The following is a 25363-nucleotide window of genomic DNA, read 5'->3' on the forward strand; positions in this document are numbered from 1 at the left end:
AGCAATATTGCCCTGTGTATAAGGCTGTCGTCACTTTCTCAGTACTGTAAATTACATTTCCATATGAAAAGCCTATTGAGATGTACAGAAGATAAGTTTGGTTACAGTCCATAACACAGTCCTACAACACAACCCATATAAAGGCAGTGATTCAATACTTACTTCTTCCATGGTTCTATTTGTCTTAAACCATGGGTTACCCGGCTGATCGGAATGAGCACATGACCAGAGGTGTAACTTGTGGGAGTGCAGAGGGTGCAGTCACACCAGGGCCCAGGAGCCTTAGGAGGACCATAAGCACTGGCATCAGTATTGAGATTGTAGCTTCCATCTGGCCCATAAGCCAAGGAGACCCACAGATTACCCGAACCACACTAAGGTGGTTTAAACTCCTCAGCACCTGTAACCATCACTATCAAGAATTCACTGTAGGGATGAGGTTGGGGACAAAAAATTGCACTGGGGCCCACAAGACTTTGGTTACACCCCTACACCTGACCCACTAATTTGTTTAGCTTCCTCTGTCCACCTCGTGCTCAATATGAGTTACTATATTACCTTGCAGACTACATCATTATATCCAATCTCCATAGTATAGGTAACTAGCAGAGAGGAAGAGGTTGACTCAGGTTCCATTCTCTTGATGCTGTTTTGGAACCAGCTTGGAAATCCATTGTTTGTCACATGTAGAACTAAGATGTAAGTATTCAAACACCTCTTGGAGACCCCTTTTAGGTTAAGGATCCATGTTGCGGAAACACCGCTTTTTTGATGCAGATTTTGGTGCATTTTTTTGTACTTGTAGCAAGAATGGTTACAAAAGGAATGGGAAATATGTATCGGAAGTTCGTATACTTCTACCTTGCACTCAATCCACTCCTGGCTTTGGCTCAATATAATGCAACGCAAGATGCATTTTTGCCACGTGGAGTCTCAGCCTAAGACATGTATATAAACAAGACATAGCAATTCCAACGTTTCCCTCCACATATCCACAGTGAGTTCTCTTTCCTAACGTCATCCATCTCTGCCTCAATTTTGTAAGTAATTCTGACTTCCCAGAGTTCCAAATAACAGCTTCATAAGTTACATTAAAACTACAATTCATGGTTTCTTCTGCAAAAAAACATGGCCATCTATCAGGACCCAATGTTACCCTTATGAATCACTGGCACGGCCTCAGACTCTTTTCATTCAATGCATGCTTAAAATGACTTTGGCTTATTTTGCACAATACGTCAAAGCATTTGCTTTGAAAGAGAAGGCAGTTTTAGGACATCACTCAAAGCAATAATCGAGCGAAAAGACTCCCATTGTCTTTGTGCCGTGACAATACGTGCCTGTTGTCGCCATCATTGAGGCCCTTCATTGACTGGCCTGGCCCCACAATGTTAGTCTATGACATGGCTGCGTCCTAACCTGGAGCACTGAGTTGCTTTTGTTTCTTTTTTGACTAAAGCCCATTCTTGCCAATATTTTACGACTAAAACAGATTTCATTATTGAAAGAGAACCAGATGGAATGGAAGTTCAAAGGATCCATCTGAATTAAATGATTTTTCTCCCTTTGCTTCTGATTTATGCAGAAGAGAACACAAAAGCATTAAAGAGTCGAAAGATTCCGCGCACAAGACCGACCGTCCCCGCAAGCATTGTCTCTTTTAATCTCCCAGAAACACATTCCGTTTTTAATCTTCCAGACTCTTTTATTTCTTCTGCCTTCCTCGTAGTGTTGACTTCTAAGACACAACACTAACGCCACTTGGCTGCACCTCCACCCCACTGTACCAGCTTTGTGTTGGGTTTTCTAAGACTTTGCTTCGGGTTTTGGATAAGGACGTCTCCTATTCACAGCTGATAGGTATGTGTTGGAATGTGCATTTGTATCTGGCTATTAGACGCTGTTCGGAATGAAAAACTCAGCACCGTGCCAGCTCCGAGAAATCAATAGCAAAACGGTTAATTATGTTATGTTTCAATGGCTGGAAGGATTCATTCATAAGATCTAACGTTTTATGACACAATTAAAGCTAGAAGCAGCGTGTTGCCTCTCTGTTACAAGCCATTACATCTTAATGTTTAAAATTAGTCCTTTCTCTCTTTTACATTCTTACAAGACGGCTTCTTTTGGTTTGAAGAATGGCTCTCAACTTTTTGCATTGTACTGACTGCGTTACAGAAGAATATGGAAGCAGACGTTTCTTGTAACCCCGACAGCGCAACAAAATCTAGATTTCGTTTTCAATGTCTTATTAAAAATTGTACAGATTGTAAAATTTTGTTGCAATTCTTTTGCCGAAAGCTTTACGGCAGAATGTCTGATCACAGGTGTTTTATTTGCCAAAGCGTTCATTTAGAATACAGTCCTTATTTATTGGAAGAGATGCCTGGGGATAAGCTGATTGGTGTTTTGGTGCAGGGACCCCCCGGTGATCAGCTGTATTGAGTAGGGTACCTGGCAGCAAGTGTTCAATTCCCTCTGTAGCGCCACCACTGGTAGCCGCTACAATACACAAGACCCCTTGAAATCAATGAGTTGTCCTAGTAATGCATGGGAATGTTGAGTGTTTAAAAGAAAAAGAGAAAACTCTTGAAAGCCATTCTTTGCTTTGGCTAAGACTATATTCACATCTGCACTCCCATTACGCTAGAAAAATGCAGAGAGAAAAGTCCTGCAAGCGGAAACCGGGCGGAAACTGGGCAAAGCCCATTATAGTCTATGGGGTCTGCTGGTTTCTGCAGGTAACCACTTTGTAAAGAAAACCTCTCATGTCCTCGAGCACATGCGTTTTTATATACCGCTAGAAAGCTTTCTTATGTGCCGCGGGGAAAGAGATATTGGTGCAGTTACCGATATCTCTTCACTGTCAGAAGGGCGTTTCTGACAGTCACAACCCAGCTAGACTGTCAGAAGCGCCCTTCTGACAGTGAAGAGATATCAGTAACTGCACCAATATCCAAGGGCACATAATGGGAAAGTTGACAGTGCACTGAATTGAGCGCACTTATTTCTAGCGGTATATAAAACCGCATGTGCCCGAGGACATGAAAGGTCCTCTTTAAGAAGATTGGGTTTCCATTGTTCGGATCCCAAGCAGACCTGAACAATACAAACCCGAACGCAGGTGGGAACCCAGTGTAATATATAATGGTAATCTATTAAAGGGGTTGCACCTATTCTCTGGTAAACCGATGATCTGACGTAGTTCCACACTGGACCGAAACATCACATAATTTGTCTGGATTGCATATTAATACTGTATAATCCCTTAAGAGAAAATTATAACTAATATTTGAGTGCCGGAACCTTTTTTACCACTATGATATTTTCCCTTGGCATGATTGTTAGTGGTACATGGCACCTCTCGAGTTGACCATATGATACATTTTTGGGTCAAGTACTATTTTCAGTCGCCAGTCTAAAGACCATGTTGCGAAAAATGACTGCAAGTCTATAGTCAGTTTGATTGTACGGGTGACTTGGGACAACGCTACTTGAAAATATACTTCCATGTCCTATCTCTATGTGCTTGTGTGTGTTTATGTTTACAAAAAATTCTCACGGGTATACTATTATGGTACCAAAAAAGTTACAATTTTTCTTGTAATGAGCTGACTGATGCAAATCCTACCATGGGGAGTATTGTTATTTTGTAAGTGTACTTCTTTATTCCCGCATGGCCTTCGAAGATACCTGCTAAGTAGAGAGGATATTTGTCTTCCTGACTAAGTTGACATTATGGCCCATATGAGCAAATCAACACTAATGGCAATGTATCTGAGGAACAGCCAGCAACAATATAATGTACACAATGTATAGAATGATGCAATTCCCAGGAGTGACAATTGCATCAGTCTCATAAGATATCTGTTTTTGTGTTTGTATCCCTGTATAGCCTTGGGATAGTTTTACGTAGGGAATACATACTGGTCCACGGTGACTTAGTCGAAGACTGTTTTTACCTGCAGCCATTTGTTATCCAATATAACAGCTCTGGGAGCGCAGTAAGAGCCTTGGCTGCTTCTCAAGACTATAATCCATTTTTGCTACATGTAACCTTTCGAGAATATTTATGTATCTAGGAATCGCTATGTAGAACGCGTTTTATTACATGTCATACAATTCATTGCGAGACATGCAAAAGACGGCGCTATCTATCAAAATATTTACAAATTTAAGGCACCGGGAGTCAGTGCTTTTGCTCCTAAAGGCGAATATGTCTAGTTACACCTTTACCCAACAACCCCTTCCCACATGATGTCATCCTGCAGATGATATAGGATACATGATGTAGCTATTATTAAGTCTGTATGTTCTAAGAACCTGAGATGAACCTGATAGGTCTTGTAAAACAATATGATTTTAAAAATGTAATCTTATAAGGAAATGAATGTCTTCATCTTAGTCGACGACACAGTCAGCTCTTGTACTTGATGCGTTGGAAGCGGAAAAATGGGCAAGCGTAAGGACCTGAGCTAGTTTGGCAAGGGCCCAATGCTGATGGCTAGATGACAATGTCAGAGAATATGCAGAATGGCGGGTCTTGTGGGTCGTAGCTACCAAAAGTGATTCATGGAAGGACAACTGGTGAACCCGGGAAAGGGTTATGGATACTCAAGATTATTGCAGCTGAGGAACAAAGGCCACCCGTCTGGTTCGATCTCAAGGAATAGTGACTATAACAGACATTGCTGAAAAAAGTTAATGCTGGTCACCTTCAGAGGTTTTGTGGAGCCAGTGGCTCAACAAGTCAAAGAACAAGGTGGATGTACACAATGGAAGGCAACTGTGTTAATGTAGACTTGGGTTTCACCAAGAATACCTTCATAGTAGCCAACAAGCCCAGTTGCAAAGTGATACCTAGTCAAGAGGTCCACAACTACTGAATAGACTTTAGGATAGAAAAAGTTTTGACTCATGTTGACCTAAGATTCATGTCACAGTAGAGCTAAGTCTGTAGATCCCCGGTTCTGGATACTCAAGATTATTGCAGCTGAGGAACAAAGGCCACCCGTTTGGTTTGATCCCATGGAATAGTGACTATAACAGACATTGCTGAAAAAAGTTAATGCTGGTCACCTTCAGAGGTTTTGTAGAGCCAGTGGCTCAACAAGTCAAAGAACAAGGTGGATGTACACAATGGAAGGCAACTGTGTTAATGTAGACTTGGGTTTCACCTAGATTAACTTCATGGTAGCCAACTAACCCAGTTGCAAAGTGACACCTAGTCAAGAAGTCCACAGCCACTGAATAGACTTTAGGATAGAGAAAGTTTTGACTCATGTTGACCTAAGATTCATGTTACAGTAGAGCTATGTCTGTAGGTCCCGGGTTCTGGATACTCAAGATTATTGCAGCCGAGGAACAAAGGCCACCCGTCTGGTTCGATCCCATGGAATAGTGACTATAACAGACATTGCTGAAAAAAGTTAATGCTGGTCACCTTCAGAGGTTTTGTAGAGTCAGTGGCTCAACAAGTCAAAGAACAAGGTGGACGTAGACAATGGAAGGCAACTGTGTTAATGTAGACTTGGGTTTCACCAAGAATAACTTCATGGTAGCCAACTAGCCCAGTTGCAAAGTGACACCTAGTCAAGAAGTCCACAGCCACTGAATAGACTTTAGGATAGAGAAAGTTTTGACTCATGTTGACCTAAGATTCATGTTACAGTAGAGCTATGTCTACAGAGTGTTCATCGCTACAGTGGTGGATACACCACCATGTATTATCTTAGTCTTCAAATGGAAAGATATTGGTTCAGTAGTGGCCAGTATCCATCATCTCCATCCTAAAGGTAATTTTTTGTTAATAAGAAATGGTGTTACCCAAAAATCCAATACCCTGAATAGGAATTGTATGATCACTGTAAAAAATGACTCTTGTCTTAGAAGAAGTTCAATCCATCTTCAACCGTACACATTGATATTCGCCTTTACAAGTTTGTTTTACCAAGAAACCCTTTACACTCCATCTTGACCTGCTTTCTGGTAATTGATGGTTTTGTCAGCCTCCATATTTAAAGCAAGAGCGCTTCTAATCCATTGCTCCATCATTTCTATGCTTTACAGCTAATGAAGCTCAATGTAGTCAATAGACAGGTCAATGGTTGAAGTATGGAAGGCTTCAAAGTCTAAAAGCATTTCTGAGTGATCGGCCTGGAGCTTGCGGATTACAACCACTCTTAATAGATTAGTTTGAAGAGGTAAATCAATTAAAAAGAAATCTATTTGTGAGCATTATTTACTCAGATCGGAACAAAAAGCCGAGATGGAGAGTTTCCAATGACATTTCCTCAATGTGTAAAAACCTCCTACCTGCTGGGAAATGTCACTTATTGCCTCGGTCTATACCACAGATTTGCAGACCTTTTCCTTGAGACCAAGTATAAGGTCAACCTTCTCGTAACCCTATCTGTCTGCGAGCTACGCTTCACTATATTATCAGCACTTATGGTAATAATATTGATGGATGTTGGCTTGTTGCTACGTGAAAGCAAGACACATACGTCCAGTGCATTATGGTGCTTCCAAAAAAATCTATATTAGAATAAATTTTGCCTCCCGATATCATGGACCATGGATAAAACAGCATCAGTGTGGTGGCAATGGGGCTTTAAGAGGTCAAGGAAGGGAAATGAGGATGACCTGTAATACCAGGCACAGCCTATGGACAGGAGTAGCGCTGTGGACACAAGACAAAAAATTGACTTCAGGCTTTAGTTTGGGTATCCCTTTATTACAACTCTATGGAAATGAGTTGCCAATATATCAATGTATACCATATTTTCTCAATAGAAATCAATGGCAGGGTAACGCATTGACATTTGTTACCTACATCTGGGAGAAAAGTTGATTGGAAAATTTCACATGGTGCTTCCAAATAACGTTTGCAAAAAGTGGTATGATCCAACGTTTGTGCAGGAAAGAACTACAAGTTACATTTACGTATTTTAATTCACTTATTTATTTTTCATCAATCCATAATTCACTATAGAAACATGCCCGTGTTTTTACTTCTCATCTGAGTGATTTCTGATCCATACTATGTACAAAAACAGTTTACAATGGAGTCTATGGAGAGGAAAGGTGAAGAAGAGACAAACAGAGATAAGAGGTCACCTACAGCAGTCAGGAGAAGTCTGGATGGTAATCCCTGATAATCCAACTGTGTTGTGTAACAGAAATGTCTCTCTAGAGTGCAGATGTCTCTCTGCTTTACTCTTCCCTTTCCTCTCCATAGACTTCTATTGTATAGATTTTGCTCTCCATGGACTTCTATTGTATAGATTTTCCTCTCCATAGACTTCTATTGTATAGATTTTGCTCTCCATGGACTTCTATTGTATAAATTTTCCTCTCCATAGACTTCTATTGTATAGATGTTGCTCTCCATAGACTTCTATTGTATAGATTTTGCTCTCCATGGACTTCTATTGTATAGATTTTTCCTCTCCGTAGACTTCTATTGTATAGATTTGACAGGGACAGAAGGAGGCAAATAAGTGAAGACAGAAGAACTTTCCTTTAATAAATTCTATTGGGGCCACACGGTGGCTCAGTGGTTAGCACTGCAGCCTTGCAGCGCTGGAGTCCTGGTGTTCAAATCCCACCAAGGACAAAAAAAAAAAAAAAACATCTGCAAGGAGTTTGTATGTTCTCCCCGTGTTTGCATGGATTTCCATCCCATATTCCAAAAAAGACATACTGATAGGGAAAAATGTGCATTGTGAGCTCTATGTGGGGCTCACAATCTACATAAAAAAAAAAATAATAAATTCTATTACAAAGTTTGATATCTTCACCTGTACTGTGGATTTATGGAGAATGAATAAAGAAATACAAATAAATAATGAATAATTAAGCATTATTATTATTATTATATTACATTTTAAGCCAACTTTCAGCCAGCACATTGACATTGAGGCACAATATTTTATTACTGACAATGTGAAGACCGTACAAAACGCTACACAAGGGCTGCAAATTCACTCCAAAAAGCTGTCACCTATTGTGTGTATTTTTAATGCATCCAAGCCCCAAATCCATTTAACCACCATAGTATAAAAGCAAAAACTACTTTCTGATACGGCCCATTTATACCGCTCTCTAACACGTCCTTCCATCTGACTACCTCTTCCATAATCACTCGTGGTAGAAACCCATTATCAAAATGCGTGCTAAAAACCGAGATCATTATCACAATTACTTTTTCCTCTGAAGTGCCAGAATACAGATAAAAATACTCCCGATGTTTTGCCTTATTTTCTTCAAAGTCATAAATCTAAAAGACGATAATTACCCCCCATCCCCCGCCCCCCCTTCCCCGACTATGGACTGGCTCTTCAATTTGGAAAATAGGTCCAAAGTGGCCATGGCCATTATAACATATGTGGATAGTTACTGCATCCTCGTAATGACGCCTGTTGTGCTGAGCTGTGGCCTGAAGCCATCCGTAAGCATTGATCTACCTATAGATGTAATAGCCGCATTGTGTATTAGACGTACGGCTGCCCGTCCTACCAACCACTTCCTGATATTTTAATGGATGCATTCTACTTTATGGCTCTAATTGAACACTATGGCTGGAATTTCTCTGAAATTACTGCCACTTTTTTCCCTGCCAGCAATAATGAATTGCTCACGCTAGACAACTGGTCAGTAATTAAAGGTTTTTTCATCAAACCCTCGAAGACTCGCAATATCGGAGTCAGTTCGGGCGCCTGAAGCCTGAAAATAGCTTTAGATGAGTAGAAAAAAAAAAATCTGAAACTTCCATGTAATGAATCATTTTAATCAGGGTCATTACAAGTTTTACAACTGCAAAATAGATCCTCCTGGATATTGTCCAGTCTGGCCATAAATCAGATGTGCAGTAGACATGACACATGCGGGGCCTGGGGAATAGGAATAGGAGTCGTTTTACTAAATTTCAAATCAATTTGGAATACAATGATGGGGATTACATAACCCATGGACACCCAGCCACGTTATAGCTATGGAGAGATGCTGGGAGTTATAGTACTACAGCACCTTGAGAGTGGTTGGTAGCATAGCTAATATAATATACAGTCTTAGGCTAAGGCCCCACGGGACGTCGCAGAGCTGCAGGAAAAAACAGGGCGCGGTTCTTCCCGCAGCGCTTTAAACAGAAAGTTCACAGAGTTTTCCTCCATGGACTTTCTGTTACAATTATACCTATGGGGAAACCACCAGTGTTTCCGTAGATATAATTGACATGCTGCGATCTTCAAAACCGCAACGTTTTTGGAAATCACGGTGAATCCGCATGGTAGATTTTACTGCAAAGTGGGCATGGGTTTCCCTAGAATCCCATCCGCTCTGCCCTGACCACAATTTTTCCCTCGGCCCTGTGGGGCCTTAGCCCTTAGGGTATGTTCATACAGACTTTTTTGCAGGCTGATTTTGAGGTGGAATCCGCTTTAAAATCCACCTCAAAAAAACGCCTCCTGTTCATTTCAATGGGGTCAGAAGCATTTTTTTTTTCTATAGCTGATTTTTTTAGGACCTATCTTCAGGTGGATTCCGCCTTGGCAAACCCATTGAAATCAACGGGAGGCGGGAAAAGCGCTACATGTTTTTTACGCTGTTTTTGATGCATTTTTATAAGTTTTTTTAAGTGAAGTTTTTTTTCCATTGGAAATTTCCAGGTCCATACAGTCTTCTGGAGCAAGAAAATGCAGCAAAAACTACACCGATAAACGTGTCAAAAACGCAACATCATGTAAAAAAAAGTGTCAAAAAAAAGTTTCCTAATACTTGAAGCAGATTTTTTTCAGCTTGCAATAAAATCTAGGTGAATATACCCTTTAAAGGCTAGTTATAAGTATTAAGGGATTCTACCGTTAAAAAACTTTTTTTTCTAGGTAACACGTCGGAATAGCCTTTAGAAAGGCTATTCATCTCCTACCTTTGGAAGTGCTATCCGCCGCGCCATTTGTTCGAAATACCGGTTTGTACCGGTATGCTAATTAGTTCTCTCGCAGCGATGGGGGCGTCCCCCAGTGCAGGAGATGTGATGGGGGTGTCCCCATTGCTGTTCGAAAACCGACTGCAGCGCCGCCTCTATGTTCTTCTGTATCCTCCCTTTCCTTCTTCAGCTTGATGTCGGACGCCTGCGCAGTACGCTCTGTTCGGCGAACTTTGCAGTATGTTCCTCGAAGTCTTTGGCCGAGCATGCATGTGTGGTTAGTAGAGAGAGAATAATGGATATTATCTGCCAGACCGATACGTTGTCCTCACGGCAATTCTGAGCTGTTTGGATATTTTTGTTTTTTGCTTTTTTAAGGTAAAATTTGCATGACGGCGCAGCAATGTTTCCCTCATTTTTAATTACAAAAATAATTGCCGTACATGACACATGCTGAGAAATTGAAGGGTTGCGCTCCAGAGCTGTAATTAAAATAAAGCTGGAAATACATGAGAATTTTAATAAGCACTTTCTACTACTCCTGGGTCCCACTATCTAAAGGTAGTCAGTCTGAAATGTATAAAGAACTATTTATGACCAGACCTATAGAATAATATCACATAGGGGCGGACGCAGAGAACAGGGGACTCCTGGGAAACACACTATGTGCACCTCTTACTCTCCAAATAATCATAGCACAACCCCTTAGGTCTCTCTAATAGCAGTAATTTTGGGTCTCCTTTGGATAGGTCACCGATATCAGGTCGGTGGGAGTCTGACATCTGGTATGTCTACCAATAGGCTCTTTCAAGAGGCCACATTGTTACAGCATACCAAGACAGTGCCATACATTTTTAGTGGCTTTGCTTGGTACTGCACCTCAATCTCATTTGGGACTAAATTGCATTATGACCTTGAAATGTAAGCTTGAGCACCTCAGCTGCTACAAAACAATGATCTTTAGGGGCGTAGAGTGTCCCCCAGCAATCTATCGTAAGGGTAGGTCATCCGTATTAAATTCCCGGAAAAGCCCTTTAAGGGGGTTCTCCAAGACCTATGGGTAATGGATACAAATGGCCTTTAGTATCTGATCAGTAGGGGTCCAACACCCAAGTCCGTCCCGTAACAATCAGCTGATTAATTGCAGAAGCCATATGCAAGGTATACAGCCAGAACCAGCCCTGTTCCTATTGAGGTCAATGGCAGCAAAGCTGCAGTACCCCATATACACTGACCATATATCTTGTATAAAGTTTTTGACTGCCATCAGCTGAACAGTGCAGGGTCTGGGTGTAGGACCAGGGGCGTAACTCAAGGGGGTGCAGAGGGTGCAGTCGCACCGGGGCCCAGGCGCCTTAGAGGCTCCATAAGCACTGGCATCAGTATTGAGATTGCAGCTTCCATCTAGCCCATAAGCCAAGGAGACCCACAGATTCCCCGAACCACACTAAGGTGGATTAAACTCCTTAGCACCTGTAACCATCACTATCAAGAATTCGCTATAGGGATGAGTTAGGGGGCCCCGGACAAAAGATTGCATCGAGGCCCACAAGACCTTAGTTACACCACTATATAAAACCCCTACTGATCTGATCCTATCAATATCCATTACCAATGGGTTTCAGACAACACCTTTAAGGATATCATAGACTATACATATATATGCTATCTGCTGAGAGCAGACCTCACCTCTCATAGACATCATTGGGGTGCGACTTATGTTACCATTACATTTATATGCCATAAATGGATTTCCCAATGCAGAGACTACAAGTTCTTTGCATCTGCTCTGAATAATAGTCATCTCCACGTGTTCAGTTTAGCAAACATTGACTTCATACATAAAGTACATGTCTATAAATTGCTTTGTCCCGCAGGGGATACAGTACACTGTACATTGTGATACATTCTAATCAGCCAGCTAATCATTCCGCAGCTACATTGTGTCGAATAAGCTCCGAGACCGCTGCGGCCTCATCTTCCAGTATTGTGTACGAGTCCCAGAGAGGGTCACATAATTAGTACTTTCTGATACAATAAAGGAGCGATGCATCATATAACAAAAACAGTCGCTTCCCCGTTTTTCTGTATATACAGCTGTTTTATTTCCTATAAGCGGTAATAAAGGAATAAGGGAATAAAACCCAACAAAAACATCGCTGTTCCCCATTTTGTATTTACAGCTGCGCTGTTTAATATCCCCGTTAATGAAACTGAATGTTTCCAATAAAACTACTTATTTATTAATATAGAGAGGCCAAATCCATTTTTCATATGTTTTTGGGTCCACTATAGGAAAGCTGTCAGATCAAAAAATATTGAGTTAAAAACTCCTTACTCTATGAGTAGAACAAAGTGGCCCTGAAAAGGAACCAGTCAGGTCGATTTGGGACACTAAACCAAGCTATTAGCAATGATGGTAATATTGCAGGATGTTGTAACCATAATTGTATTTCTCTCTGGCTGTTGGCACCTGCAGATACTGTTGTGCCCAGAAGTCTAACTTGAAGCTCTTGGGCTCCAATGAAAAGTATGTAATGAGGCCTCAAATATCATGTACTAGCTATAATATTAACATAGAGAAGCCTTTGGACCCCTTAAGATTCAGGACCTGGTAGTGATTGCTACCTTTGCACCCCTGTATTCATATGACTGGTTATGGACTAGTGGCACCAGGGATGTCTTATGTTACTAAAAATTGGTACCATGGTTGGAATGATATTAGAGGTCACATCTTTAGTAGACTTTTCTTTTAATACCGATCATGCCCCGACATCCTGTATTGTATCAAATCAAATCAAATAGGCTTTATTGGCACATCCGAATGGATATTTGGCATTGCCAAAGCTAGTAAAGTGTGTGTGTGGGGGGGGGAGTTGGAGTCGAGGGGGAGAGTATGGGGGGGGCTGATTTGGGGTATAACAGTCCATGGAGTCTCATCTTCCTCTTAGTTGGTGACCGCTATATGGGGAGGTGGGGTGGGGCAGGTGGTTTGGGGTATAACAGTCTGTGGAGTCTCATCTTCCTCTTAGTTGGTGACCGCTATATGGGGAGGTGGGGTGGGGTGGGACGGTTGATTTGGGGTATAACAGTCCGTGGAGACTCATCTTCCTCTTAGTTGGTGACCGCTATATGGGGAGGTGGGGTGGGGCGGGTGGTTTGGGGTATAACAGTCTGTGGAGTCTCATCTTCCTCTTAGTTGGTGACCGCTATATGGGGAGGTGGGGTGGGGCAGGTGGTTTGGGGTATAACAGTCTGTGGAGTCTCATCTTCCTCTTAGTTGATGACCGCTATATGGGGAGGTGGGGTGGGGTGGGTGGTTTGGGGTATAACAGTCCATGGAGTCTCATCTTCCTCTTAGTTGATGACCGCTATATGGGGAGGTGGGGTGGGTGGCTGATTTGGGGTATAACAGTCCGTAGAGTCTCATCTTCCTCTTAGTTGGTGGCCGCTATATGGGGAGGTGGGGTGGGGCGGGTGGTTTGGGGTATAACAGTCCGTAGAGTCTCATCTTCCTCTTAGTTGGTGACCGCTATATGGGGAGGTGGGGTGGGGCAGGTGGTTTGGGGTATAACAGTCCGTGGAGTCTCATCTTCCTCTTAGTTGATGACCGCTATATGGGGAGGTGGGGTGGGGCGGGTGGTTTGGGGTATAACAGTCTGTGGAGTCTCATCTTCCTCTTAGTTGGTGACCGCTATATGGGGAGGTGGGGTGGGGTGGGACGAGTGATTTGGGGTATAACAGTCTGTGGAGACTCATCTTCCTCTTAGTTGGTGACCGCTATATGGGGAGGCGGGGTGGTTTGGGGTATAACAGTCTGTGGAGTCTCATCTTCCTCTTAGTTGGTGACCGCTATATGGGGAGGTGGGGTGGGGCAGGTGGTTTGGGGTATAACAGTCTGTGGAGTCTCATCTTCCTCTTAGTTGATGACCGCTATATGGGGAGGTGGGGTGGGGCAGGTGGTTTGGGGTATAACAGTCCGTAGAGTCTCATCTTCCTCTTAGTTGGTGGCCGCTATATGGGGAGGTGGGGTGGGGCGGGTGATTTGGGGTATAACAGTCCATGGGGTCTCATCTTCCTCTGGTTTGGTGACAGCTGGACACGTATTGGGCAGCGATCTCCACAGTGGCCTCTTCTTCTCCCAGTAGGATGTAGAGTTTCCTCTTCTCATCTGCAGATAAGAAGTCTGGGATGTGGGCAGAGAGTCTTTGGTAGTAGACGGCCCTCACAGCTGAGTATTTGGTGCAGTGTAGCAGGAAATGGGCCTCGTCTTCTAGGGCCCCCTGGTCACAGTGCTGGCACAGTCTGTTCTTCCGTGGCTTGTACGTGGCTTGTATTTGATATATCTATTACGGAGACCTCTAGTTTTTTTTCCCATATATTATTCTATAAGTATGTATAGACCCAGTCTTAAAGGGTTATGATATCAATTGCTGTGGCTATGCACTACCTACCAGGCATAGCGCCATACATGGTATAGTGGCTGTGTTTGGTATTACAGGTTAGCCCCATTTATTTGAATAGGACTGAGCTTCGTGGACCATACCATGACATTGGGTGAGAAGTGGAGATCACCATCATAGTAAGGTGTCCATAAACATTTGATAAAAGTGAATTTACTATATCCTAAACTGTTATATCAAATAGATGGCGGCATTACGGCATCATTACAAGCCAGCCTCTATATAATGTACATAAAATCTACACTACAGACAAAGCCAGTTGAGGCTTGTGATCTGCTTGATGGTTTTCACACATCTAATATTTAGTAATACACATTATATTTCTCCGCTGAATTGTTCTTTGCACAAGTCTCCATTTTATTAGCCCGAAACTGTAATAATATCATTAATTATAGGAATGAGTTCATCTGTTGGCATCTCAATATTTGCACAATATGATGCCAATATAATCCAATCATAAAGAATGTATGATATAATGTAACGCGTCTAGTGTGACCCGACCCTGGGGACTTAGAGTTTCCGTTATCATACATGAAATTATTAACTTCAAGTAAAAAATCTGTAATTTCTGTATAATTAGTTTCTCCGGTTGCCATGTGAACATTGAACGTCGGCCAAATGCACAAAACTTCACATTTTTTTCTCCTAAAACAGATTCCCTCATCAATTTATGCAGTATAGGAGTGTTTGCCAGGTTAGTTTTCGGATAGCATGCTCCTTTTATAGACTATTCTGCGGCTTTTAGTCAATGGCAAAGGCTAATGTACTAAAATGTAAGTAACCGCAGATTTCTTTTTGTATAGTTGCTCTCTTGAGGTCCATGGTTGTGGCCACTTGAATGGTCGGCATGTAATACTGCATTGAATCAGCAGTGGGCGCTTCAGGGGGAGACAGAGCCGCACCTCCCATGAGGCGACCTGAAGCGACCGCTTCAGGCAGCGCTATGCCAGGGCCCCAGGGAGGGAGGCATTTTTGGTTACCTAAGCCAGTCCAGGCCAAGCTGTCCTGGACTGGCTTAGCACCGAGCGGTGGATTGGGGAGGCCGCTGGAGCAGCGCTCAGGCAGAGAGCAGGTCCTCTCCGTGCCTGCGAACGGTGTTAAGCCCCGCCCCTTCACCTAGCCCCGCCCCCTCCTGGGGGGGGCGGCTTTCTGTAGTTCGCCTCGGGCAGCGAAAGGGGCAGGTTCACTCCTGGGGGGAGAGTAAGGCTCAATCTAGCTCAGTGATACGAACTGATCTCTTGGGCAGAGTCTAGTGGTTGTCTTTTTGAGACAGCATGTTGGAAGTGAGCTGTAGGCACTCCATGGGCCACCCTATGGTGCCACCATATTGCAAGGATAGTCTCCCTTTAGGGTTAGTTCACACGGAGAACAGAAGCGAGGATTTTGGCATTGAGAGTAACGCGGGGAGCCGCGTCACTCTCAGGTCAGGTCAAAACCCGGCTGCCACGACTGTCGCGGCTACCAACAGTCGCGGCTTCCATCTCCGGAGCAGGCTCCAATGAATGGGCCGACTCCGGAGGTTGCTGCCTCAAGGCGGACGCCATGGCTCAACGAGCCGCGTATTCCGCGTGAAGAAAGGGCAGCTCACTAGCCTGGCAGTCTACATAGACCACCATTGTGAGGGGGCAGATTATGACGTGGATTACGTGCCATAATCTGCCCCCTCTGGGCCCGTGTGAACTAGCCCTCAAAGTACTGACAATAGTAAGGCATTTAATAGATCTTGCCGCAATCTATTTTCATGGAACGTTCCATAAAAAAAAAAAATATTTGTCTCTGTTTGGAATCGGAGTTATACAGCCAAGGAGGGAGAGTAGATAAACTGTGATATTATGCCTTGATGGTGTTATCTATTAATATTTTATCTTCTTTTGTAATGCTGTCTGCCTTGTTTATGATATAAATGAGGTTTCTGCTACAAAGAACATCCCTAGAGAATTGGCGAGTGTCCGTCTATTATTAGGCTTAGTAGTCTGTTTGAAAATTACAGGCTATAGTAAAAAATTTAAAAAATTATGTTTAACTTAAAAACATAGGTCATTTTCTGGTGACACATTCCCTGTAATAGCTAATGATATTGGTGGATTGTGAGGGTACGCTCTAGACTCTGATATTGAGAAACAAGGGGGCCATAATTCTTTGTGTCTGCCCTTGTTCCTGGCACGAAAGAATTCCGCAGGTACCTGTAAAGTTAGCAGCAGACACAACACAATCTCCGTATACCAGCCTGTTGGTAAAGCTTATATTTTTAGTTGCCGTAATTTAATTACTGCAGAAAACATGAAGAGACGCAGCGGAGAGATCACCAGATTTAAAGGGCTCTTCAGACCGGTAAGAGCACAGGATGGGACATGAGCTCCTAAGACCACTCTAAAATCACTCGAGACGAGAAGGTTTACATTTTCAGATGCAGAGCGGGTATATGAGCTTTCTGCAAACCCAGTCATTTCCATCCTAATAAAAACGGAAACGCGTTGTGTATGTGGCGGTATATTAACCCATGTGCTGACGCTGAGACACCAGGAGCTCCTGCTAGAGCATACATTAGCATATGCAGATCTAAGCATCATGCTAGGTAGCACAAGGAGTGTGTAATCTACAATATGGGTTATTATTGCATTTACTCACATGGCAATAAATAACATGTCTGCTTGCTATATATAGCAGTGCGGGGGGGGGGGGGGGGCAGGGTATGTTTGCTTGTGAAGTGAGCACTTGTGGAATCAATCTGTCTCTTCATAAGCCTCAACGGAGACTTAATAACAAGCTCAATATGGATTAAAAGAATGTTACATAGAGGGAGCAAAACACAGTATGGAACCCTCTGGCAACTTTTACTATTTTACAAATTCAGCTTCATATGGGCAGGCAGGGGATATATGAAGGGTTGGGCATGTTGAATCTTCTGACCAAATCCACCATATGGGGTCTTCTTGATGGTAGAATCGGGCAACTGGATTGCAACATGCCTAATCCTTTGGTTCTTGGAGATATACTGTATGTCACCATCAGTGGATCTTGCAGCAGTTTATTTTTCAGTCCTTGCACATGCATGTTAAGACAAGCCAAGTGTGAATGTGTTTGCAGGATTTAGAAGGAATACCTGTTAGATGAATGAATGTTCTACCAACAACTAATGCTTTTAAGGGTCATATGTTGAATTATACATGCTCCATCCTTTGTCCTTATAGCAGATAAGCCACTAGAGGTGTCTGACAACAATGTAATCCCCTATCTCAACTGAGAGCACATGCACCCTTGGCCAAGCTTGATTACACGGTCTACCAATAAGTATTTGGACCCCTGTGGTAGAATAGAAAAACAACATTTCTTCCTATCCAATAGTTGGTAGACCCCAGCAGATGCTTCCTTACGGATGGGATTGAGCGACACAATACTCCCGGATGCCTGGTGATACTCCCGGTGTATGGGAGCCATCGGTTGGGTGCGGTTTCTCTGGCCAGCACTCGTCGCTCTCTATCTCCCAGTTTCGGGGCTCTGCCGACTCGGGGCACATTCCAACAATCACTGTTCACCTTCCACTTTGTACTCACATAGGTCACTGTTGATTTTGGGTAATTCAGTTCGCTTGCCATGTCCCTTAAGGATCGACCATTTCCGTGGTACCCCACAATTACCCCTTTCTCGAAATCGGACAACTCTGTACTGCGTGGCATCTTGTATGCGACTAATCCCAATGCTGTTTCCTATTTAAGGCGTGACGTACATCATGACCGCAGATATCTTCATTTGCATTGGTGTCCAAATACTTATAGGTAGACAGTGTATGATAGTGAAGTCATTGCTGTTGGCCAAACAAGTGTCCAGCCAAGAACTATTGAAGGTGTACAGCTAGCTTTAGAAGTAGATATGATCTTTCAGGTCATGCAGAACAAGAAATATATTGTATTCAGTGTTAATTTTGCAACCCTCGGCCTTGGAAAAATTCAGGTCTGTTCCATATTGGTCCTAAAAGAAACATCCATCAGTCCTTTAAGGTATAAAGTGACTCTGAAGAAGGAAACTTCCTCTGGAGGACCCAACCTGTCTGTATTTTTATTGGTAACTAGAGATGAGCGAGTAGTACTCGATCGAGTAGGTATTCGATCGAATATTACAGTATTCGAAATACTCGTACTCGATCGAGTACCACTCACTATTCGAATGGAAAAGTTCGATGCAGAACCAGCATTGATTGGCCGAATGCTATACAGTCGGCCAATCAACGCTGGTTCTTCTCCTACCTTTAGAAGTCTTCTCCGTGCAGCTTCCCCGCGGCGTCTTCTGGCTCTTTATTCACTCTGCCAGGCATCGGGCCTGGGTAGAGCCGACTGTGCATGTCCGCTTGTAGTGCGGGCTCTGCCCAGGCCCGATGCCTGGCAGAGTGAATGACGAGCCGGAAGATTCCGCGGGGACGCTGCACGGAGAAGACTTCTCGGAGGATCCAGCCCGACCCTCACTCGTGGACTTGGTAAATATAATTTGATCGAATGTTGCCTACCCCTGAAACAAGCATTTTCCCCCCATAGACTATAATAGGGTTCGATATTCGATTCGAGTAGTCGAATATTGAGGGGCTACTCGAAACGAATATCGAACCTCGAACATTTTACTGTTCGCTCATCTCTATTGGTAACCCATTGATTTCAATGGGCCGCAATACTTAGTTGCACCTGTAGTGGCGCTGTTACATATAGGCTGTGACCAACAATGATTTTTGGATAAAATTTCTAATAAAAAGTCATGGTCCAAAGCAGACAAGCCCATGAGTCGATGTAGACTTTTGTAACTCAAGTGAACCTTGTTATATTTCTATTCAATTCCAGCCATTCATTACGTGAAGATCCCGGCCTATAACTAATAAAATAACATTCTCTCTGCTTTCACTTTACAGGTAGACCTTGGACTGCTCCGATTTGTTTCTGGAATAGGAATCCAGGGAGCCGTATCAAAGGAAACCAAGAAAAAGTATTACGTGAAGTCGTATAAAGTCGATATTAGCTCCAATGGAGAGGACTGGATTACCCTTAAAGATGGAAATAAACATCTGGTAAGAGTCAAAGGTCCAATTTTTTTGCAGCCCGTAAATTAAAAATCATAGCAACTAGTAAGAATTTATAATAAAAGATCATACTAATATTAAAATACCATGAAAGCCATTATTAGGGGTAGGCCCCATTTCTGTTTAATACCTCTCCCGTCGCTCGCCAGGTCTATAGTTCCCCAAATAGGTCTGTGCAATTTAAAAGGACTTAAGAGACTCGTATATGGAGCGCAAGATACGGGGACTATAAAAACACAAAGGGCCCCTGCGCTGATGAAGAAAGACCAAGAAAAGCAACTGCACACACATCCATCCCGAGACGGATTTATATGGGAATGTTTATAAAGAGCAGTCGAAATACATAAAACATGATTTGTGGTAAATTGTTATTTTAGGCCGTCGCTCACTTCTGTTAATGGCGAAAATAAAACGAATGGCCCTTAGGAGGGAGACGAATTTATTTAACGCCATATTGCAAAATAAACTGAAGCAATAGCAAAACAAGATTTATGTACAGGCACGCTGATCCACTTATGTTACTTTTTATCGAATACCGTATTTTATTGTAATTCATCATTGAAATTAAAATATATTCTGGATTCTCTCTGTGCAAGCTATTGTCCGCTGGTATCAGCCATTTCATGAATGAATGAATGACAGAAGCTGTGTCTGTCATTTACTTAAATAACAAGGGGGTACTACTATCTGTGCCTATATCATTGTGAAATCAATATCAAGTGTGCCTATATCAAGTGAAACAATGAGACATTACTATCTGTGCTTATATAATTTCCAGGGGGAGACAAGAAAACATTACTATCTGTGCCTATATCATTTATAGGAGAAGCAAGGAGGCATTACTATCTGTGCCTATATCATTTATAGAAGCAAGGAGGCATTACTATCTGTGCCTATATCATTTATAGGAGAAGCAAGGAGGCATTACTATCTGTGTCTATATCATTTAGAAGCAAGGAGGCATTACTATCTGTGCCTATATCATTTCCAGGGAGAGACAAGAAAGCATTACTACCTGTGCCTATTTCATTTTAAGGAAGAGACAAGGAAACATTAGAGACAGACGAACACTAAAATGTTCGAGGTTCAAAATCCAATTCGAACAGCCGCACACTGTTCGACTGTTGGAACGGATTTCGAACCCCATTATAGTCTATGGGGAAAATGCTCGTTTCAGGGGTACGCAAAATTCGATAACATTATACTTACCAAGTCCACGAGTGACGGTCAGGCTGGATTCTCCTTGAAGTCTTCTCCCGGCGCAGCGCCCCCGCGGCGTCTTCCGGCTGGAATTCACTCTGCCTAGGCATCGGGGCCTAAGCAGAGCCGACTGCGCATGCGCGGTCAGCTCTGCCCGGCCTGACGCCTGAGTAGAGCCGACTGTGCATGCGAGGGCATGCCCACGCATGCGCAGTCGGCTCTGCCTAGGCCGGATGCCTAGGCAGAATGAATTCCAGCCGGAAGACGCCACGGGGACGCTGCACGGAGAAGACTTCAAAAGGTAAGAGAAGAACCAGCCTTGATTGGCAGAATGTATAGCATTCTGCCAATCAACGCTGGTTCTGCATCGAACCTTAAACTTCGAACAGCTAGTAGTGTTCGATCAAGTACGAGTATTTCGAATACCGTAGTATTCGATCGAACACCTACTCGATCGAACACTACTCGCTCATCTCTAATTACTATCTTTGCCTATATGATTTCCAGGGAGAGACAAGGAGACACTACTATCTGTGCCTATATAATTTTCAGGGAGAGATAAGGAGGCATTACTATCTGTGCCTGTATAATTTCCAGGAGTATCAAGGAGACACTACTATCTGGGCCTGCATATGTTGCCTGGAGAAACAGGGATACTACCTGTCCTTACAGAACTTATAGGAGGAGACTAGTAGGCAGTACTATCTGTGCCTACATCATTGCACAATCCAGTTTTTCCCTTTGGGTTTCTTGGGTCCTGATTTGGGGTTTCCCATAACACAACAACTAAAAAGGCCTGTCATTTTTACAATAGGGAAGTTAACTGATTTTAGTTTTCTGAAAGATGATTCGTAAAGTACTAAACATATGAGCGAGATAGAGAAGAATTCTAGATGACTTGTCCCTACAACAAGCACAGACGCAACGTATAAGCAGAAGCGATGAATAGAAGATGGAAAGAGTCGTTTTTATTGGAGTCTTCTATAAATTCGACCGATTCTAAACTATGGTCCTTATATCCTACAGGTATTTGCAGGAAACATCAACCCAATTGATGTAGTCTACAGCGCGTTCCCCAAGCCTGTCCTCACTCGGTTTGTTAAAATCCGCCCGGTCACTTGGGAAACTGGAATTTCGCTAAGATTTGAAGTCTACGGCTGTAAAATTTCAGGTAAGTAGAGTGAATAACATATTTCAACTTTTATGTGACTGGCTTTCCTATGGAATTCAATGACCACAATAGGGGCGCAAACCTTACATTGACTTCTACTGGAATGCAAATTAAGGAAATATATATAATTATAGAGTTCATTGCATATGTTGTACGGTTCAACAATACTCGGTGGAGTAAACTGTAATAAGTTGACTTGTAATAACCACATAATAAAAGTCTTTATGGGAGAAATAATAGGCCCTTAAAGGCTCCTTCACCTGTACAATTATGGGGCTTTTGACCTGACATTACATTGTTCTTCGTGCCCTTTGGCACCGTCGTCCTCTAATTCCTTTGTAATGATTTCGCTCCGAGCCGTAACTTATAAGGTAACTTTATATACAGTTTGGCTTCCTCGTTGTTGAGGCTGCACCTTGGTTATTAATTGATACAATTACGTATTCGCACACAATACATGCAACATTATTGTTTTGGGTTAGCAAGCCAATTTAGCACCAAGTGAACTGCATTGCTGATGTTCGCGAGGCCCCTGTGTGTGCAATTAGGAGTTGATTGCGCCCGACTCCCACCGCCTCTAGTCCCCAGGTATCCATTTAATGTGATATAAACACCTGAGCACAGCTGTGTGGCTTCATTTAGTATGTCATGCATATACCACACTAAGAAAATGTTTGGAGTTTTTGCTCCCTTTACTGCAGCTGAAGCAAAACACAAAAACATTTATAATATCTTGTCACGCCGAACATCTACATTTCCGAGAGGAATATCTAGTAGGATAGCGAAGGGAGACTGTATTCCAAAATTCTAAGTATAGCTTTGGTATAGAAAGATATCAAAATAAGTCTAGGAGTAGGGGATACCACATAAGCCCATTTGATGCCCTAATATATTAGACTCTGTCTTTAGACCTTTTGATTGGTCATTGACAGGGTAGAGTTCCGGGACAGATCAATTGCTGATGACAACATGATCATCGATCTCAGTCCCATTGAAGTGAATGGAGATGAGCTGCAGTACCAACCACAGCCACTACTAAGTGCACAGCGCTGTGCTTTATATTTAGTATATAGGTCGTAGCACTCACCCGACGAATGCAGTCAATTCAACCAGGAGTTGGAGTCCCAGGATTGGACCACCACTTATCACATATTGGTGACCTAACCTAATAGGTCATCGATATATAAGACCAGGAAATCCTCTTTAATCTGGTCACACCCCTTCAATAGCACTCTGCCAACAGTGTGTGTTCTTGGCTTATCTCCTGTCCAACCCTATTTCCCCCTAGATCATCTGTTAAGGGGTGAGTTGGGATTTTTATGAGGTAGATGGCCAAGCCCACCAAAATCAATGGGTTTAGCTCACTGTACTCTTATGGGTAGGTTATGTTCACACATGGTGCAGTTGTTGGACCCATTTCTGGTACTGCTTTCCTTTTAGATAAAGCCCCCTCTAGACCATTGCTTGGTGCCACTTCTTGACCGCTATAATTAAGCCCCATTGTATAATTAGTGACTTCCTAATATAGGGTTTGTCATATCTATCGACAATTGGATGGACCGAAAGTGCCAGACATTTCTAGTGCTGCTTACCTTGGAAGAGGGGTAAAAAAAAAAATCCAACAAAGCAGATTCACTTCCTCCTGGTTGACCACCATACATGGATCAAGATTGGAACCAACCAACATGTGGAATGGAAGGAGATTAGATTGTAGATTCCAATATGTCAAAAACCCATCTCAACACAGAGATAATGTTTTTGAGATAACTCTACAGAATTTTTTGCTGCTGTTGAAATAATATTTCATTATTTTTTATCTTGTAGATTATCCATGTTCTGGAATGTTAGGAATGGTCTCAGGACTTATAACTGATTCCCAAATTACAGCCTCCAATGGGATTGATCGTAAGTGGTTCCCGGAGCATGTCCGTCTGTTAACCAGTCACAATGGCTGGGCACTCCCACCCCCAACCGATCATATTTATACAAACGAATGGCTGCAGATTGATCTCGGAGAGGAGAAGACTGTGCGTGGAATTATCATTCAGGGCGGGAAACATAGAGAGAATAAAGTATTCATGAGAAAGTTCAAAATTGGATATAGCAATAATGGGGAAGACTGGGAACACATCATGGACTCAAGAAAGAACAAAGCTAAGGTAAGGAAAAAAGTCCAGATCAAAGATTTAGTTCATTCCCATATGTAGTTTTGGTGTTGGTTAGAACTTGGAAAATCCAACCACCTGGTGGATCTATGAAGTTCACTAGAACTTGACATCAGCCAGACAGTTTGTGTTTAGCATTTATTGGTCAAAATTTTGTAAATTTTGCAATTCTACTCAACATTTGGGAATGTAGTTCTGGTGTCGGATAGGACTTGGTAGATCTGACCACTTTGTAGACTTATCATCAAGTTCGATGGAACATGATAGAAGCTGAACAGCTTGTGATCCCTAAATTTTGTAAATTTTGTAATTCCACTCCACATTTGGGAATGACGTTCTGGTGTTGGTTAGAACTTGGTAGATCTGACCAGTTTCTAAATTTATCACCAAGTTCGATGGAACATGATAGTAGCTAAACAGCTTGTGGTCCCTATTCGTTGAACAAAATTTTGTAAATTTTGCAATTCTACTCTACATTCTGGAGTAAGAGCCTAGATATTTTGTTTCTTAATTTCTTACCTGTCCTCATGGCTTGAGATATCGTGAGACGAGAGGGGTGAGACCACCAAAAATGTTTGCGTTACTTTGAGATAACCGAAAAATGTGTTTTGATACTTTGAGTAACACAATAGTGTTTTTTCCAAATTGGACCTTGCCCCGCTCATCTTGAGATATCTGACAGCTCATCTCCAAGTCTTCTTAACACCAAAGGCTTGGAACGATATAAGGGGGAAATCAAAGAAAAAAAATTACCAGTCAAATACAGCATGGCTTTCTATGTAACGCTTTCATCTATATCAAATATTCATATAACTAGATGGCGTCCTTTAAACGTGCGGCATTATTTATGTGCAATATTCAAAGACCCTTCTTAATAAAAGAGAATTTTAGAAAATCTCAAGGATGAGTCTTAACTTGAGTCGAATTACAAGAATGAAATTTGACATGTTTACATTTTTAAAGTCGGGACCGGGTTAGTCTTGCATGCAAATAATAGAGTAACTTTCACTCAAACATCCTTTGATTAGATGACAAATTGCTTGAAGTGGATCTTATTACTCAGCTGCCACAGTCAATTGGTACAACTCTGAACAAGGTGATTATCTGTAATATATTCCATGATGCGGCTAAAGCTTCCATAACTTTTGATAGCCTACACGAATACCGTAGACACATTTAGGTAGGCAGTCGCCTAGGGCACTCCGACAGCAGGATTGAGCAGATACCTGACAGGTTGTCTTCCTTAATGCATTGGATAAACGTCAATCAATATGGCATTTTTACATTAGGTGTATAATTCAGAACTGAGAATCGAGGGCAATTACAATGACATTCGTAGGTATTAGACTAGGTTGACATCTAGGTTGACATTGC

The 25363-nt window shown here is 42.4% G+C and overlaps 1 protein-coding gene across 1 annotated transcript in view; it reads left to right on the forward strand.

Moving 5' to 3' along the window:
- NRP1 (neuropilin 1) overlaps nt 1-25363 on the forward strand; it is a 153436-nt gene that overhangs the window by 100154 nt on the left and 27919 nt on the right. The window contains exons 8-10 of the mRNA XM_075271602.1: nt 19286-19441; nt 21680-21824; nt 23649-23983. Coding sequence (XP_075127703.1) covers nt 19286-19441; nt 21680-21824; nt 23649-23983 — 636 coding nt within the window. The remainder of the gene's footprint in view (nt 1-19285; nt 19442-21679; nt 21825-23648; nt 23984-25363) is intronic.

The sequence above is a fragment of the Leptodactylus fuscus genome, chromosome 4 (assembly GCF_031893055.1).
Source record: "Leptodactylus fuscus isolate aLepFus1 chromosome 4, aLepFus1.hap2, whole genome shotgun sequence".
NCBI lineage: Eukaryota > Metazoa > Chordata > Amphibia > Anura > Leptodactylidae > Leptodactylus > Leptodactylus fuscus.